The sequence below is a fragment of the Micromys minutus genome (assembly GCF_963924665.1).
Source record: "Micromys minutus genome assembly, chromosome: 9".
Classification (NCBI taxonomy): Eukaryota; Metazoa; Chordata; class Mammalia; order Rodentia; family Muridae; genus Micromys; species Micromys minutus.
This window is the reverse complement of record NC_137978.1, coordinates 4587606-4604940: the sequence shown is the minus strand read 5'-3', so window position 1 is coordinate 4604940 and position 17335 is coordinate 4587606. Positions and strand designations below refer to the sequence as shown.

Here is a 17335-nt window from a genome sequence, read left to right as displayed (position 1 = left end):
GGGCGCTTCTTTCCTGCAGGTCAGGAGACTGTTCTATAGCAGCTGTAGGCTCTGTGCCCTTCTAGTTGCAAAGTGAGAGCTGACTAATAATCAGCCTGCATTTTAATGCTACCCGCTTTGTTTGGTCCCTGCCTCCTTGTTTGGCATGGGGAGAATCAAATACTTTTTACTTATTTATTTTTCTATGTGTTAAACTTATTATGTCCTGTGCTTGTATACTTGTGCTCTCTGGCTTGCTGTTGTAGGCAAACCCTGGCATCATTTATTATGAGAGCTGAATTTCTAAGAATGCAAACTAAAATTCCTGATCATTTAAAAAAAGGATTATTTCTTAAAATCATCAGTATATGTGGTCTCCTTTGATCCTATTGATATCATGAGGCACACAGGAAAGTTTTTGTTCTAGTTGGTTGCACTCGAAGGGAATAGATTTATGATCTGCTCCAGCTTATGTAGGTCTTAAGTAAGAAGACTCACCCTCAAGTCTAAGACTTTTCCCAGAGTTCACATTCTCTCCTTTAAGGCTTCCTGGAGTAGGCTGAATGATTCTGGAAGGAACAATGATTCTGGAAGCTGAGGCAGTAGGCTGTTTAATAAGGAATCTTATTATTCTGCCTATGTGATCTATTTGTTTCATTGCTGGGAAATCAAAAGCTGAAATATCTGTTACCTTGGGATAAAGAAACCTTTTTTGGCAATGACACTGGATTCTTTGCCGTTGACCAAGCTTAGTAACAAAGGCATGGTTTATTCTTGGGACAGGAGCTGGCAGTGCATGCCAAGGTACTTTGTGGTTTAGGATTTTATTCGTAACTTACCAACTTTGTAGATGTCAGGTGACAAGTGTAGCATAGTGACACACACACATACACACACACATACACACACATATACACATGCACACACATATACACACACATACACACATACACATACACACACACACACACACACACACACACACACACACACACACACTTTAAAATGGCCCTGGTGCAAAAAAATGTGAAAATGACCAGATTCTATTATCGACATTGATTTTATCGGTGTTACCTAACAAGCCTGAACAGTAACAGTTACTAGAACCAGGGATAGGGCTTTCTGGAAAGACAGATGGAAGACTCTTGGGAGGTGTCTTTGTGGAGGTCTGGAGGACTTGCTGATGAGGGCTGATGGCTCCAGCCCTGTGATTGTTGCCATTACTTCTCTATCCTTAAGGTCCTGGACCCAGGTCTCAGATGGAATCTCAGCAGAAGGATGCTCAGCCTTCTTGCAGTTAGAGAGCCATAGGTGCCGCTAGAATAAGTGTGGTTGCTTTTCAGAGGCCATAGAGAAGAGCTGTCATGCACAGAAGGGCCCCATAGCTGTTTAGTAAGCATGTACTGAGCTACAATAGTACAACACTTGGTTTTTGTTCTTATTTTATATGTCTTTTTAACTGTGGCTGTGAGGCATAGAAAATCTAGAAAATTCAGTCACTTAAGAAAAAAATCACTTTATAATTTGATGTCATTTGAAAAGGTAGTGGGTAAAAACCTGGGCTCTGGAACAGTGTGGCTGGCTGCACAAACCCTAGCACAGTGACTGTGGGAGCTTGGGTAGGTTCCTGGTGAGCCAGTGAATCTTTGTTCCTGTATGAATGGGAAGAAGAGTGGACTGGCCTCTGGAGTAACGTGAAGACTGTGATCTAGGCCTTAAGGTCAGTGACTTGTCATAAGAGGTCTGGGCTAGTGTGGGTATTCTTTTATATTAATTATAACTTATGAGGTAGCTGTGGTGGTACATGCCTATAATCTCAGCACTAGGGAGATGGATTCTTCAGGAAGGACTTTTGGGTCATCTCCAGCTGTACATGGAGCCCAAGGACTCTCTGAATTTTACCACATCCTGTCTCACAACCACCAGAGTGTATAACACTTCTGAATTCTTTCTTTACACTTCAGTGTTTATCTTTTACCACTATTGAATATAACATTTATATTTTTGGCTTTCCTTTTGTGATTAATTGCAGCTATCTGTACTCTTCTACAAGGTAATTTAATGGTTAATTATATGTGTGTATATTTATGTATATATATGTATAATTATAATTAGGTTATATATACATATACACACATACAAGCTAATTACAGTTACTGCATAGCATTATTAGGAATATACAATCAATTCTTTTCCATTAAAAATATTATCATCTGGGGCTGGAGAAATGGATTGGCAATTCCGAGCATTGGCTGCCCTTCCAGAGGACCTGGGTTCAGTTCCCAGTACCCTCAGGATGGCTCACATTATGTAGCCCCAGTTCCAAAGGCTCTAATGCCCTCTGCTGGCCTCCATGGGCACATAAACACTCTGTGGTGGGCTGAGTGATAATGGTCCCCATAGGCTCTTAGATTTGAATGCTTGGTCTACAATTCGAACAGTTTGGAAAATATCGGGATGTGTGTCACTGGTGGTGGGGGAAGGTGAAGTTTCAAAAGCCCCACCATTCCCAATTAGCTCACTCACTCTCCCCTCTTTTCTCTCTGCGTCATGGTTGCTGTCTCACAATGTGGATTCTTAGCTACTGTACCAGTACCGTGCCTACCTGCCGCCATTCTTCCCTGCCTTGATGGTCAAAGCTCTGTTACCTTCTAGAACAACGAACACCAAATTTAGTGCTTTCTTTTATAAGTTGCTTTGGTTATGATGTCTTTCCACAACAACAGAAACGTAACTAAAAAGCATCTACACACATACAATTGAAAATAAGTTAAAATACATCATTTGTAGTCTCCAATCACTTAAGACAATAGTCAGTATGTTTTATTCTTTTTTTCCTCTGAGTTTTTTTTATAATATAACACTGCATGGGAGAGTATGACTTCTTAATAGCTACCAAGTGAGACTGCACACAGTCCAGAGTGCCCTCGACAGGGGCACGTGTGAGCTGTGGAATAGCAGTGTTCACTACGGGATGTGAGGTCCTTATCAACATTTTCCATCCCTTTCCTCGGTGCTTCTTAGTGTCTTGACTCAGTTATCACAGGCATGATGCCCATGAAGGGTCGTCTTATCTGCCTTTTCTGCCTGTCTCACCTGGACTTTGTGCTGGCCTCTGAAGGGTCTATTTCCCAAATGACTATTTAGTTGCCTCCAGTGTTCCTTGAAAAAACAGGTTAATGCTGACAGTGAACAGAAGGTGAGCAGTTCAGGGGAGGCATCCTCTCCCAGGACTCAACAGTGTTGTAAGAACAAGTCAGGCAACATGGTGCTGCGGTACTGCTCTCCTAAGTACTGATACTCACCAGGGAAATTCGTTTCAGACATTCTTGGGTGTTACTCGGGGTTGGTTAGTGAGAAGGCAGGGTATGGCTCTGACATGTGCCTTTTGTTGGCTTAGGTTTTAAAAAGACAAACTGTCATAGATAAGAGTCAGCCTGGAGCTGAAGCAGAGACCCAGGCTTCTCTCCTTATATGGTACTCTCATACACTTTGACTTCTGACCTTGCTACTCCTTCCATCCTTGGATTCTGGAGGACCCTGCCTAGTATGATTCCCATGGGTAGGTGAATAAACTTCACTGAAAAGCCTGGGTCAGTATTTTAAGCTCTGTGGGATGTCATGTGTGTGTCATGGCTGTTCAGCTCCACAATAGCAGCATCGAAGCAGCCACTGACCAGAAATACACACAGAAGTCTCATTCTTCTTATATTTTCTTTGCATCTCATGCAATTCATCCACCATTGAATTACACCTCTGACCCTGAATTCCAATAACATTTTATTTCTAGACACTGAAGGTCAGCCTTCAGAAAATTGTCATATGGTATGAACTGATGTGCCTTTTGACTTTTCCTTCCCAGACAATTAAAACATAAGTCACTGGCATTTCGTAGACTATATAAAGACAGACAAGTGACTCGGATTACCAGAGCTCAGTCTTGCTATACTGAGGTCATGTCATTTGGTTGTCATTTAGCTCCATGCTCTGGTTTTTTAAAGCTCTTTTCCCTTTCTTTCAACCAGTGGAAACGAAAATACCCTTCACAGAATCTGTATTCTTGATGCCCAATGTCACTCACTAAGAAAAGCTGGCATGGCTACCCGAATGAGCCATTGTGGTGAGAGAAATCACATGGCATGCCTCTTGCTTTCCGTGTTGTGATTTATGTGATGTGATGTGGATGTATGGATGTTATAAATGAGCTCTGGAACATCATTCTTGCTTCTATAGCATTTCAGGGCTCTAATGAGCAGTGAGATCTGAGATGCCAGGTGTGAGTTTTACATGATCGAAGACGTTTATACCATTGACTAGGCCTGTTGCCTCAGTGTCCTGCACCAGCATGAAACTGAGACTCAATGGGATGTCTAGATAACCAACCTGATCTCCTCTCTGAGAGTGGTAAGGACAGTATGCAGGCTGATGTAAATAGTGAGAGCATTTTATGCTTCTCTGTTTAAAATGAAAACAGGATACTGTTTTTTATGTATGCATATTCTTAAAGGGAGCTAATCTGCCTTCTTTCATAAGTGTGGTAGTTTGTGTGAGATGTTTCCATAAATCTTAGACATGATTCTCATTTGGTGGATGTTTATGGAAGATTGGGATACCTCCCAATTTTTGCTAGAGGAAATATGTCACTGTGGGCAGGCTTTCAGACGTCAAACAATTCACACCATTTTGAGTTAGCTTCCTTCTACTTTGTATTTTCAGTTTGAGGTGTGAGCTCTCAGCTGCTTTTCCAGCCAACATACCTGTGGCGCTCTGGCCCGATACCCCATCATGATAGACTCTTATCCCTCTGGAAGCAGAAGCTCAGATAAACCCTTCTGTTGTTTTTAATCATAGCAACAGAAAAGTATGGAATACAATAGGAGGCACAACAGGAGAGAGCTGTCTTTAGTGCTGTTAGCCCAGACCCTGGCATTCATTCAAGCTGTGGTGCAGAGGGGTCACCAGAGTTCAGGCTGACTACATAATGCATAAGTGTGGTTGGTTTGACATTTGCAGATTTGGGGTTTCTGGTTACAGGAACATCAGCACTGAGCTGCCAGATGAAATACACACACCAGAATGAGAAGATCAGGAGGTGATTACAGGGGCTGGAGACAAATGAGGCAGAGATGATGAAATTCCTTCCCAGAGGACATAAGCAATATCCTATCCTTCCTCCTAAGGCCCCAATAGCACAGTAAAGCATGGTTTCTCCAAAATTCACTCTAGGGAACCAGTGAGTTTACTGGGCTTTGTTACAGTGCCTGTGTGTTTATAAGGGGTTACTTACAGGGTTGTGAGTGCTCTTTCCCCAAAAGGCCTTACCTTTACTTACAGGGATGAGTTGTACAGATGTATTTACCCCCCTCCCAAGTCTCCCCTGCTTATGCCCTACACAACACAGAGGTGCATACACCAGGTGTGAGCAGCTGGGTGTGTAGGTGAGGGTCTTAGGACCCTTCTTGTACCTTCCAAGAGAGAATAAAACAGTTCTCTAAGATGGCTATTTCCTGGCATGGAGAAAAGTCATGAAAAAATATCAAGGAAAGACTATTTTAATCACAGTTGTCAGAATTGTGGACTAGTATGGGGCTGGAGGTGGTGGGATGGGGCTGGTTCTCACTCAGACTTTAGAATTACACTCATGGATATGAATGGCTGGCTATTCTAGTTAGCTGAAATTGTTGTTGGGCTGCCTTCTTTGAGACTCCATTTCTCCTACTGTAGAAATTAGAGTAATAGGCTGGGTATAATGGCTTATACAAGTACCCCTAGCAAGTGGGGAGCTGAGGCAGGTCAGCCTTGGCTTCAGAATGAGACCATGTCTCACTGTTTCTTAGTAAGGATAATAAATAATTTCCAATTGTGGGGAACTGTTTCACTATGAATGGTCTAAGTAGTGTTCCTGCTGATTTGAAAGTTCAGAAAATAGAGAACAATGTTAACATTTGCTCACACATCCATTCATTTATTCACCAGCATTTATTCACTGCTCTTGGTGATTTCCAATACAGTGGCACTTTGCAATAGATTCCTAATGATACATCAGGCATCTGTAGCTTTTATGATCAGTATGGGAGAGTGGCATATTTATGGGAATATATAAGAATATCGTAAGTGCTTGAAATGTATGACACAAACATTATTTTGGCTCGTAAGCACAAAGAAAATTAACTCATTTGATCAGAGTTCAGGAAGTACCCAATGAAATAGAATTCTCTTCCTTGCATTTGCAGAGGCTACATTCCAAGCCCCAAGAGGATGTCTGGATCTCTAGGTAGTACCAGACTCTGTGATGGGTAGGGGTTCTATTAAGCACCCTGTGAAGCTAAGTACCTTAACAAAGAAGTCCTTTACCAAGTATCAATAGTGCTGAATGGAGCCAGCCACAAGGGGCACAATTTCATGTAGTCACAAGGGAAGAGATACTGAAGTGGCTGATAAGTCACAGCAGTGACTACTATGCAATTCTCAGCCACAATGGAAGGGATATGTTGCTGTGGATACTGGCTGTGACATTGGACATCATGACCCTGAGGACCCCTTTTCCTAAGACGGAATGTTCAACAACTTACCTTGTACTCTCTGGCTATAGGCAGTACTGCTAAAATCAGTCAATGTATTCTGAGAGCAGTTCACAATTGCTGGGACAGCCCCAACCTTTTGACATGACATGCTTGGAGGATTAGAAGGGATTGGTGTTCATTTTTTGCTTTTTCTTTGCAGGTGCCTCTTCTCCAGACATGGAGCCCAGCTATGGGGGAGGCCTCTTTGACATGGTGAAAGGTGGTGCAGGGAGGCTGTTCAGTAACCTGAAGGACAACTTGAAAGACACCCTCAAAGATACATCCTCAAGAGTCATCCAGTCTGTTAGCAGGTACGTATATTCTTCCTGGTGAGGCTAGTGGAGCCCAGGCTTCCAAAGCATCTGGTTGCTTGCCTGCCTCTTATTGGACTGACAAAGTGTTAACTTTGGGACATTATTTTAGACTCTGGTCAATATAAACCATAATGTTAAGTTCTTTTGAAGCTACAAGTACAGCCTGGTGGGTCTGAGCTCACTGGTATGTTAGCATAGGATTGGCCACTGTCTTTGGCTTTATAAATATTATGTATCCCAGTGCAGTGCTTGTGCTTATAAACTATATGGTATCAGGCAAGGTATCAAATTATCTGATAGGATTCGTGTCTCTGAGTGGCTGGAGAATTAAATCAGACGGTGCACAGACAGTCTGAGGGTTGAAATGGAAAACAGAACTTTTGTATCATGCTAATCCTTCAACATTTATTTAGTGGGGAAAGTTAATTTCTCTTCCACGATATAAAATTCTTACATAAATAATGTAGTAGATTCTTTTATTCTTAAGAAATATAAAATTATTCATTTATTTTCTGTTACAATATGCAGTTTGAATCAAAAGTCAAGTGTCAAATCCAATATATTTATTGACATTTTAATCATTTCAAAGGCAAAATTTTCTACTTCCTCTGTTGTTTACCCCTGTGTAGGGCGTCAGCATGCATGGGTGGGTGGTGAAGACAGAGGATATGGCCTACTTTCTCTCAGTGATTAGAGGAAAGAGATTGAGGAGACCAAACTATGCTAGAAGTGTTCCAGCTCATGATGTTTAAGACACATCTGGATTGCTCTAACCAGTGCCCTGTCCTCCCTCACTTTTAGCTATACAAAGGGAGACCTAGACTTTACTTACGTCACCTCCAGGATTATAGGTAAGGTTCTCATATTTGTTGCTGCTCTGAGGTGCCGTTCATCCAGACAGTACATCTGTGTAACATGCTTTCTTTCTGTGTGACCTCTCCTAGTGATGTCCTTTCCTGTGGACAGTGTTGACATAGGATTCAGAAACCAGGTTGATGACATCCGTAGCTTTTTGGATTCCAGACATCTTGACCACTACACAGTATATAACTTGTCACCCAAGTCTTACCGAACTGCCAAGTTCCACAGTCGGGTAAGGAGCTTCCCCACTGAGAAAGGATTGTTGAGAGTACTGTTGCTTCTTTGTCTGCACAGTTGAAAGTGCTTTGCTCTTGGAAGATATCCTTGGGGCCCTCTTCATAGGCACATAAGGTGAAGAACTCTGGACCCTTCTCACCACAAAAATCTTGTTATAAAATATTCTGAAGACTTTGCTTAGGCAATAATAATTACAAGAACATGTACCTGCCAATGAAACATCCCTAAAGCTGGAAGCTCAAAACATTCGGTGGCTGTTTATGAGGCTCAACTTAGAAATGGAACTATTGCACAGGGCAATTTTCTGTAGAAAACCATAGTTTTTGATGATGCCTTTGATCTTTGACAACAAATCTACGTGGTTATCAGTAGAGGCTAGTGCAGTTACAACAGTACAGACAGGCCATGTTGAAGAATAATGTATTTCTGGGGCTGGTGAGATGGCTCAGGGGTTAAATCATTTTCTACTCTTCCAAAGGATTCAGGTTCAATTTTTATCACCTACATAGTGGCTTAATTCCAGATCCTAGGAATCTAATATCCTTTTTGCCTCAGAGGACACTTCACATTCATAGAATACAGATATACACAGAGGACAAATGCTCATTAACTGAAAATAGTAATATATTTCTGGCATCTTATAAATGAAGGATAGCATAAAAACTATCTTTAGTGTAGGATTGGTGGTACTATTTTAATTTGTAATTTCAAAGTCTTGCTACACAGCCCTGGCTGGCTTAAAATTCTCAGGATAGACTATGCTGGTTTTGAAATTGCTGAGTTGCTTCTGCCTCTCAAGTTCTGGGACTATTGGCTTGCCTTCCTATACCTTACCTTGCTAATATGATTATGAATATTGATAACGAAAAAAGCTGCAACCAATGTTTATAAAGTATTTACATGGCATAGAGAAGTTTACATGCAACACTATATACACAATTTAAGAGTTCTCTCAGGCCAAAATGTAATAGGTCCAGAGAAGTAAGGTAACTTGCCACAAATCACACAGCTAGCATGTAGCTTCCTTTTTCCTGTACCCTATGCCCCAACATGGTATTTTATTGATTATCTGGGAATTGCACACACTGTTGCCTATCATACTCACTTCCCAGTCTTCCCATGTCCGTGCCCACCTTTGTGCCATCCTCAAAAGATTAAGGAGAAGAAAAAGAAAAATATATAACAGTTTGTGTTGCCCATACATTTATTGGAGCATGGTCAAACACTCAGTGGCCCATCTCTTAAAGAAAATCGAGAGGGTTGTATCATGTGTGTGTGTGTGTGTGTGTGTGTGTGTGTTTCCCAACCCCCACTTATGACAAACTATCAACTTCGAAGAGCTACTTTGGCTTGAGCTGACAGTTGACCTTGGAAAAACTAGATTATCCTTTAATTTTTAAAAAACTATCCTTTTAAGGAAGTTTTAAAAAACAAGTTAGAGGGCTAATCTCAGTTTCAGGCTCATCAGGGAACTGTGAGAGCTGGCTTAGGTTTGAATTTGATGTCATGCCTGATACTGTTGGCTTCTGAGTTCTCCACCGACTCACTAAAATAAGGTTTTGCTGCTCTTAGGTGCTATCTGTCTGTGTGCATCTAATCCTCGGATGTTTGTGGCTTATGCTTTAGATATGATTGGTTCTACAACATTATCAGGATCCATCAATAAATAGGAAGGACTTTTCACATAGACATTTAAGAAATGGAGTTTGGGGCTAGTGAAATAGCTCTGTGAGTAGAGGTGCGTGTTGCCAAACTTGTTCAATACTCATGAATGAGGAAAACTGACTCTCACAAGTTGTCTGTTGACTTTACACATGTACACACACACACACACACACACACACACACACACACACACTAAATACATCTTAAAAAATGAACTTTAATTTTAGATATGGAAAGCAATGGACCCCTCACTTTCATGCTAGAACACTTTTGTGCTTATGATTCTGGTTGTTGGTGATAACCTCTGGGCTTAGTCTCCACATCTGTCCCTTCACCCCAACCCTACAAAGGTGTTGTTCTATGTACCTACCAAATCTCTTTCTGTCGTAACAGTCAACAAGATAGAAAAGTTTTGTTAAGGATTTTTGTGTGTTTGGAGCACCCCTGAATGTCAGTGTGCATGAGAACCATTTGTGAGGCTTGTTAGACACTAACTTCTGCTCCAGTGGGATGGGGGTGGAGCAAGAGCCTGCATTTCAAAGCAATATCTTGGACACTTCTCCTACTGCTGCTGTAGGGATCCCTCTCTGAGAATTACTGACAGGACCATTTTGAAGCTGGTAAAACCTGTAGTCTTAGCACATTGGAGGCAGATATAAGAGGATAATAAATTCATGGCCAGCCTGGGCTACAAAGGAAGTTCAAGGCTAGCCTGGGCTATATAGCAAAATGTCTCAGACAGACAGGTGGGAAGACAGATAATCAATAAAACCATTTTGAAGTAGTTGGATTGAAATTTCTACTATGTGATGAAGTTTTACAAATAGTTTGTTAAAATCTATGATAATAAACTAACCTTCCTACTGTTATTTCCTCTATTATAGAATTCCAAGTGAAAAAATTTAAAATATTAATGAAGCTTGATGTTCTATGGAATACTATTGTCTTTTTGTTTATTGCTACATAGCCCAGGATGGTCTTGAACTTTTGATTTTCCTGCTTTAGCTCCCAGGTGCTAGGATTACAGATCTACAGTACTGTGCCTAAATTATTTGAGGGTGAGTTTTCTTATTTGGACACTAACTGAATGGCATTGTTTTTTTATAATGGAATGACAATGGAATATCCTGAGCACTATTTTATAGAAGTTTCATTTGATTTTGGTATATCTGTGACAGTCTCAGTGTTCTACTGAAAGTTAGAAAATGTATAAAATTGATATAAAAGCATTAATTTACATGAAAATATACTTGAGTAGCTTTTTAAAAAGCCTACACCTCATGCTATATAATTGTATGCATGTGTATGTGCAGAACCATGTGGAAGACAGAAGCCAACATTGGTGTCTCTTCTTCATTTCTCCACCTTTGTTTGGGAGACATGGTCTTTCATTGAATCCAGAGCTTGGGGTCTCAACTAGACTGTCTGGCCAGTGAACCCCTGAGACTTGCCATTCTCTACTTCCTGGTGCTGGGGTTATAGATGCATGCCACCGTGTTTGGCTTTCATGTGGATCTAAACTCAAGATCTCATTCTTACATGACAAACACTTTACCCAATGAGCCCTATAAAAATATTTATAAAGAAAGGCACCAATAGTGTAACTAAAGCTCTTGCTACTGCTCTTAATTGACATAAAAGGGAGCAGGGATTATGTACTGGGCATCCATCCTGGGCTGCTCTCACTTGCCCTAGGAGACCAGAGACTATGTTTGTTTTATTTGATATACAGAATAGTACCCAGCATGGCTAGTAAATGTTTCCAAAAATAACAAGATGTGTCATGAAATGTTAAACATTGTTGCTATAGTAGAAATATTTGGTTCTTGTTGTCAAGGCACTTAAGCCTACATGGAGAGAGAATGCAGGGCATACCTGAGTGAGTGTAAATAGTAACTATAGAGCTGCACAGTGTGGGGCGCTGGTGCAGCTGGTCCTGAGAGCAGGACACATGCTGCAAGTGGAAGAAGCAGTGTCATTTCTTTTCTAGGCAAAGGTAGCTTTGTCATTTACTATCCTTCATTTGTAGAGTCTCTGTGCCAATCAGGAATCTACAAATTATGTATACACACACATGCTCACATATACACTCTCTTACATACCCACACACTTACACACATTCACACACACAGTAGTATTGCATAAACTATATATTCTCCATAAAAAGCCATCTGAGCTGTAGGCTGGCCACCGTCTCCTTTACTGGTCTTTTTGCACAGACCCGAGACTTTTGTAATTCTTTCTCCTACCACAGATTACATAGTATCCTTAATCATTCCTTAAACCTTCCCTGAGATTTCCAGCAGACCTGGCCAAAATAGAACTGGACCCACGTTCCTGTGTCTCTCAACCATGAGTTAAGGGAAGGCAGTCCCCCCAAATCTGATTGTTCCTGTCAGCTCCAGTTTAGATTTGGTACATCTCTTTCCAAAGAGACTCCCAGCACTGACTGTGAACTGATTGGCATCTCATTGTCACATACTGAGACCTGTCACATACTGTCTTTTTGGACCGTATGTTCTGGGCAGTGAGGATCAGAACCGTGCCTTTCTGCTTCTGGTTTAGTGATGGGCTAGTTCTGCTATGAAACCTCATTTTTAATAAATGTAGGTAGATTTTTCCATAAAGGACCAGTATTGGAAATAGTGTACCATAGGATTTACATTACTAACCGTATCATGGAATCTAACTCTGTCTCTATGGGACCTGAACTCTCACACAGCCCCTTAGATTTTGTGGTTGAACACTGGGGTACAGAACATAGTGATGAAGACAGATTGTATCAGAAAGATTTTCTGTGTCTTGGGTTTTTTTTTTTTTTAGGCATCCTTTAATTTTTTTTAATTGAACAACTTTATTTTAAAAAACAAAGATAAATGTACAGATTTTTAAAGCATTTTTTGCATAAGGATATATGAATAAATTTTTGTGTGTACTTGATTTTTTTTTAAAGGTTTGATAGTATGCCTTAAAATCTTACTAGTTACAATGAGAATAAAGTACATGTAAAACAAGATGTAACCTGGAAATAGTCAAGGATTTTTTGGCGTGTAAAGATTAAGCATAATGATTTTTCATTTCTTTGGCCTTTAGTTTTTTTTTTTTTTTTTTTTTTTTTTTTTTGAACTTCATATAGTAAGTTGTTTCTGGGGTGTTCAGAGCTTTCTGGGGTTAGTATCCAATTATCAGTGACTGCATATTTTGTCTGTTCTTTTATGACTGGGTTACCTTACTCAGGATGATATTCTCTAGATGTATCCATTTTCCTAGGAATTTAATAAAGTCATTGTTTCTGATAGCTGAGTAGAACTCCATTGTGGAAATGTACCTCAATTTTTGTATCCATTCATTTACTGAAGGACATCTGTGTTCTTTCCAACTTCTGGCTATTATAAATAGAGCAGCTATGAACATTGTGGTGCATGCATCTTTGTTGTATGCTGGAGCGTCTCTGGGGTATATGCCCAGAAGTGGAATAACTGGGTCTTCAGGTAGCACTGTATCCTGTGTCTTGGTTTTAAAGTTGTATAAATTACCAGGAATCACATGGGACAGTAAGATTTTGTAGTGTTTGCATATATAACCGGCAGTAGGCACACAAGACAGGACTTTTGTAGTCTTGACTAGTAATGGAGATGACCCTAAAGAAGTGTGGACAAATGAACTCTTACTGAAAGTGAGGCACTAAAATGCCCATTCAGAATTGCCAAGACTTTTTAAGAGATTTATTTATTTATTATATATAAGTACACTGTAGCTGCCTTCAGACATGTCAAAAGTGGGTATAGGACCCCATTAAAGATGGTTATGAGCCACCATGTGATTGCTGGGATTTAAACTCAGGATCTTTGGAAGAGCAGTCGGTGCTCTTAACCACTGAGCCATCTCTCCGGCCCTGCCAAGGAATTTTTTAAAATATTACTACTCATAGAAAAATATCTACCCTTGGGGATTAAAAGTGCTAGTGCTGGTAATGACATTTAAAAGTCAATAAGATGAATTGGCTGAGCCAAATCTTCTTTTTGAAAACTATATACTTTTAATGGTTTTTCATATACATGTGTGAGTTTTTGATGTACCATGTCCATAGATGTCTGTATCATATGCACCATTGCCCATGTAAGCCAAAAGATGGCATTGGATCCTCTGGAACTGTAGTTACAGATGGTTGTGGGTTACCCAGTGTGGGATCTGGAAACTGAACCTGGGTCATCTGCAGGAGCAGTATATACTCTTAGGTTGAATCAACTCTAGCACTAAAACAAACATTCTTAATCTGAATGACAAACATGGAACAGGACACTGTGTATTTAGATCAATTGGTATGTTTCAGAGAACTTAATAAGGCACTTGTACTGTTAAAAAACATTATGGGAAAATGTATATAACAATGATACAATTTTAACCATATCCAGTTTCATTAATTGCATTCAGTAATATTGTATAATCATTACTGCTATCTAGATCCAAATCTTTTTTTATCACTTCCAGTATTGACATTGTATCGATCCATTGTGTGTGTGTGTGTGTGTGTGTGTGTGTGTGTGTGTGTGTGTGTGTGTGCGTGCGCGGTGTATTTCTGCACAGGCTTGTAGCTATGTCCTTTAATATCAAGAATCGTTGTTTCACTTATTTCTCGGCAATACTGTTAGAGAAAACAAAAAGCTGTATGAATCGGGATCAGCTCTGACCTTGCGCAGTGTTCTGAAGGTCTGGCCAATACCCTTCAGTGTTGCCTAGGAGTGCCATTCTCTGCCCCTATGAAAGACAGACAGTACTGGGAAGGCCTTGTTAGTGTAGAAACTAGTCACATCTCTAACTAAGCAAGTGAAGGACCTGTATGACAAGAACTTCAAACCTCTAAAGAAAGAAATTGAGGAGGATCTCAGAAAATGGAAAGATCTCCCATGCTCATGGATTGGAAAGATCAACATCTTAAAAATGGCCATCCTACCAAAAGCAATCTACAAATTCAGTGCAATCCCCAACAAAATTTCAACCCAGTTCTTCATGGAATTGGAAAGATCAATGTGCAATTTCATATGAAATAACAAAAGACCTAGAATAGCGAAATCCATCCTCAACAACAAGAAAACATCTGCGGGAATCACTATCCCTGACCTCAAGCTATATTACAAGGCAATTGTGCTGAAAACTGCATGGTACTGGTACAGAAATAGGCATGTGGATCAATGGAATAGAATAGAAGATCCAGAAATGAGCCCTCATGTATATGGTCACCTGATTTTTGACAAAGGAGCAGTAAACATTCAATGGAAAAAGGACAGCCTATTCAACAAATGGTGCTGGTCCAACTGGCACTCAACATGCAAAAGAATGAAAATAGACCCGTTCTTATCTCCTTGTACAAAGTTCAAGTGTAAGTGGATCAAAGATCTCCACATTAAACCAGATACACTGAAACTATTAGATGAGAAAGGAAGGAAAACCTTAGAACACATAGGCACAGGAGAAAATTTCCTGAACAAAACACCAATGGCTCAAGCTCTAAGGTCAAAGATTAACAAATGGGACTTAATGAGATTGCAAAGTTTCTGTAAGGCTAAAGACATCGTCAAGAAAACAAAACGGCAACCAACAGAATGGGAAAAGATCTTTACCAACACCACATCAGATAGAGGCCTAATATCCAAGGTGTACAAGGAACTCAAAAAGCTAGACACCAGAGAATCAAATAACCCTATTAAAAAATGGGGTACAGAGCTAAACAAAACGTTTTCAGTTGAGGAACACCGAATGGCCGAGAAACATCTGAGGAAGTGCTCGACATCCTTAGCCATCAGGGAAATGCAAATCAAAACAACCCTGAGATTCCACCTCACACCAGTCAGATTGGCCAAGATCCAAAACTCAGATGACAGCAGATGCTGGCGAGGCTGCGGAGAAAGAGGAACACTTCTCCACTGTTGGTGGGGTTGCAAGCTAATACAACCACTCTGGAAATCTGTCTGGCGATACCTCAGAAAATTGCATATAGTACTACCTGAAAACCCAGCTATTCCACTTCTGGGCATATACCCCAGAGACACTTTAATACACAACAAAGATATATGCACCACAATGTTCATAGCGGCTCTATTTATAATAGCCAGAAGCTGGAAGGAACCCAGATGTCCTTCAGAAGATGAATGGATACAAAATTGTGGTACATATACACAATGGAATACTACTCAGCCACCAGAAACAATGACTTAACCAAATTATTAAGAAAATGGCTGCATCCTGAGTGAGATAACCCAGTCACAAAAGAACAGACATAATATGCAGTCACTGATAGTGGGATGCTAACCCCAGAGGCTTGCACTCCCCCAGAAACAACTCACAGACTGTATGAAGTCCAAGAAATAAAGAAAACAAAAAAATAGACATATATTTACAAAACAAGAACACTTTGACTATTTCCATGTTGCGTTTTGTTTTGCATGTACTTTACGCTTATTGTAACTATTAGGTTTTCAATGCATACTGTCAAGCCCTTGAAAAAAATCAAGTACTGACTAAAAAAAATATATTCACATGGTTTTATGTAAAAATTATTTTAATGTCTGAAAAAACAGTACTGACAAAAATGTATAATTTTAAGCAAAAAATGTTTAAAATCTGTACATTTATCTTTGTTTTGTAAAATAAAGTCGTTTAAAAAAAAACTAACAAAAATGAATGGCAAAAGGTCATGAGTTTGTAGAAGAGCAGAGAGCCATGTATAGGAGGGTATGAAGTAAGGAAAGAAAAAAAGGACAGGAAGTAATTATCTGACAATCGCCACAAATAAAAGAAACCAAACATTTCAACAACTTCAAAAAAAAAAAAAAAAAAAAAAAAAAGAAAGAAACTAGTCACACTATTGGTTCTTTTAAAGTCTTCCTTTATGTGGATTAGTTCCAAATCTTGTAGGATATATTTTTTTGCCATTGGAAACAGTTCAGGTTTTGGAAGGTGTGTTTATGATTTGGGGTTTTTACAGGGCTCATGACTGCAAGACATAGTCTTTCCACATTTGTTACAGAGTCCACTGAAGAAGTTCCAGTAACCCCTGGTCATTTCTGCTTTAGTTTGAGGTTGGTGAGGAGATGGCTGGAGATAGTGTATGTTAGGTTCTGTACGTTAGTATCAGGGCAGGAATGAGGAAAACAGAAACAGAGCCTTGACTGGAAGCCAGAGGTTCGCATACTACAGATACACAACCTTTCATGACCTGAATGTCTCTACCTAAGGTAAAGTGCAGTTGCCACCTTACAGATGCATTATGGAGCTATCTTAACAACTACAGGCAGGGCATCATGGTAGAATTTATTATTTTTGTTGGGATGAAATTATATACAAATAATAAGTTTTAAAATTTACCTTAGGCTCATATCTCAATTGTTCATCTTACTGAACAAGACATTCTTCCACTGCCTTGACTCAGTTTTTTTTTCCTTGTATAAGATAATTATGACAGTCAAGTGTTATGGCTTCTGACTTGAAACCCAGCACTCAGGTGGCAGAGGCAGGCATATTTCTGTGGTTTTGAGAGCAACCTGTCTAGTTCCAGAGCTAGTACCAGGACAGCTAAGAGAGAAACCTTGTCTCAAACTACTATACTATAAAAAAGAAAATTATGACAATAACAGTATCTATCTCACAAATGTCCTTCCTCTCTACCTCCAACCCTTTCTTTCTCTCCCCACTTCCTTTTATTCCTCGTTTTTCTCT

General features: G+C 39.9%; 1 protein-coding gene across 3 annotated transcripts in view; it reads left to right on the top strand.

Moving 5' to 3' along the window:
• Window positions 1-17335, top strand: part of DNAJC6 (DnaJ heat shock protein family (Hsp40) member C6) — a gene marked incomplete at both ends in the record, with an annotated part of 162005 nt that overhangs the window by 97818 nt on the left and 46852 nt on the right. For all 3 annotated transcript variants that reach the window (XM_080921046.1, XM_080921047.1, XM_080921045.1), the window contains 3 exons: window positions 6703-6853; window positions 7658-7707; window positions 7801-7949. In XM_080921046.1, the coding sequence (XP_080777172.1) occupies window positions 6703-6853; window positions 7658-7707; window positions 7801-7949 (350 nt within the window). The remainder of the gene's footprint in view (window positions 1-6702; window positions 6854-7657; window positions 7708-7800; window positions 7950-17335) is intronic.